The sequence below is a fragment of the Salvelinus sp. IW2-2015 genome, unplaced genomic scaffold (assembly GCF_002910315.2).
Source record: "Salvelinus sp. IW2-2015 unplaced genomic scaffold, ASM291031v2 Un_scaffold1048, whole genome shotgun sequence".
Classification (NCBI taxonomy): domain Eukaryota; kingdom Metazoa; phylum Chordata; class Actinopteri; order Salmoniformes; family Salmonidae; genus Salvelinus; species Salvelinus sp. IW2-2015.
In genome coordinates this window covers 106,001-106,711 of record NW_019942703.1, presented here as the reverse complement: position 1 = coordinate 106,711, position 711 = coordinate 106,001, and the positions used below count along the sequence as shown (strand labels likewise).

Below are 711 nucleotides of genomic sequence, written 5' to 3'. Positions count from 1 at the left end.
TTTTATCCTTATGTGTGTGCAGTCCACTGCACCAATGACATTGGGGAAACCTGTCACACAATAGTAATGAGTATCTACTATTGTGTTAACAGTTGTCCTGTAATTTGTAGATCCTCTTACCTGCAATCCTATAGAACTCCTCTTTGATGTCACAGAGGTCTTCTGTGGCCAGGAAGGAGATGAAGACATCTGCTAATGCTTTGATAGCCAGACACACACTCCCTTCATTGTGCGGCAAATTGTGGCCTTGTTCAGCTGTTTCTGCATCCCCCACTGAGTACAGGAAGGCTCCATATGCAAAAAAGCGCAAGGCCACACAAACCATTTGCTCCATCATCTCAGTTGCATGGCTCCGTGCCAGTGCGGTGGCTTAAATCCTGGGAGCCCGTAGTGCTGCATAGCATGAACCTGATGGCCATCTGCAGAAAACCTGTATCTTCATATAGGATGGTCATCAGGGAAGGCCAGTGGGTCCAACCGGTCCCTGAAGACCGTTTCTCGCCTGAAGGCTACTGGTCAGCACAGTGCTTTCTTCATCCAGCCACATTCGCACGAATGGGCATGCCTTGTCAGAGAGAAAGGCAACAAAAAGTTTGGGCCTTCATATAGGCTAGTGGCCACACTGGTGTGGGGCGGTGGGCAAAAGAGGGCGAATGCCTTGATACGATGATTGGTTGTACTGATTGCTGGAGAAAAAAAAAAAGAGCTCAT

General features: G+C 48.2%; 1 protein-coding gene across 1 annotated transcript in view; it reads right to left on the bottom strand.

Moving 5' to 3' along the window:
- Nucleotides 1-610: 610 nt before the first annotated feature.
- Nucleotides 611-711, bottom strand: part of LOC112069565 (tandem C2 domains nuclear protein-like) — a 16,139-nt gene continuing 16,038 nt past the window's right edge. Inside the window, exon 7 of the mRNA XM_070438588.1 lies at nucleotides 611-686. Coding sequence (XP_070294689.1) covers nucleotides 611-686 — 76 coding nt within the window. The remainder of the gene's footprint in view (nucleotides 687-711) is intronic.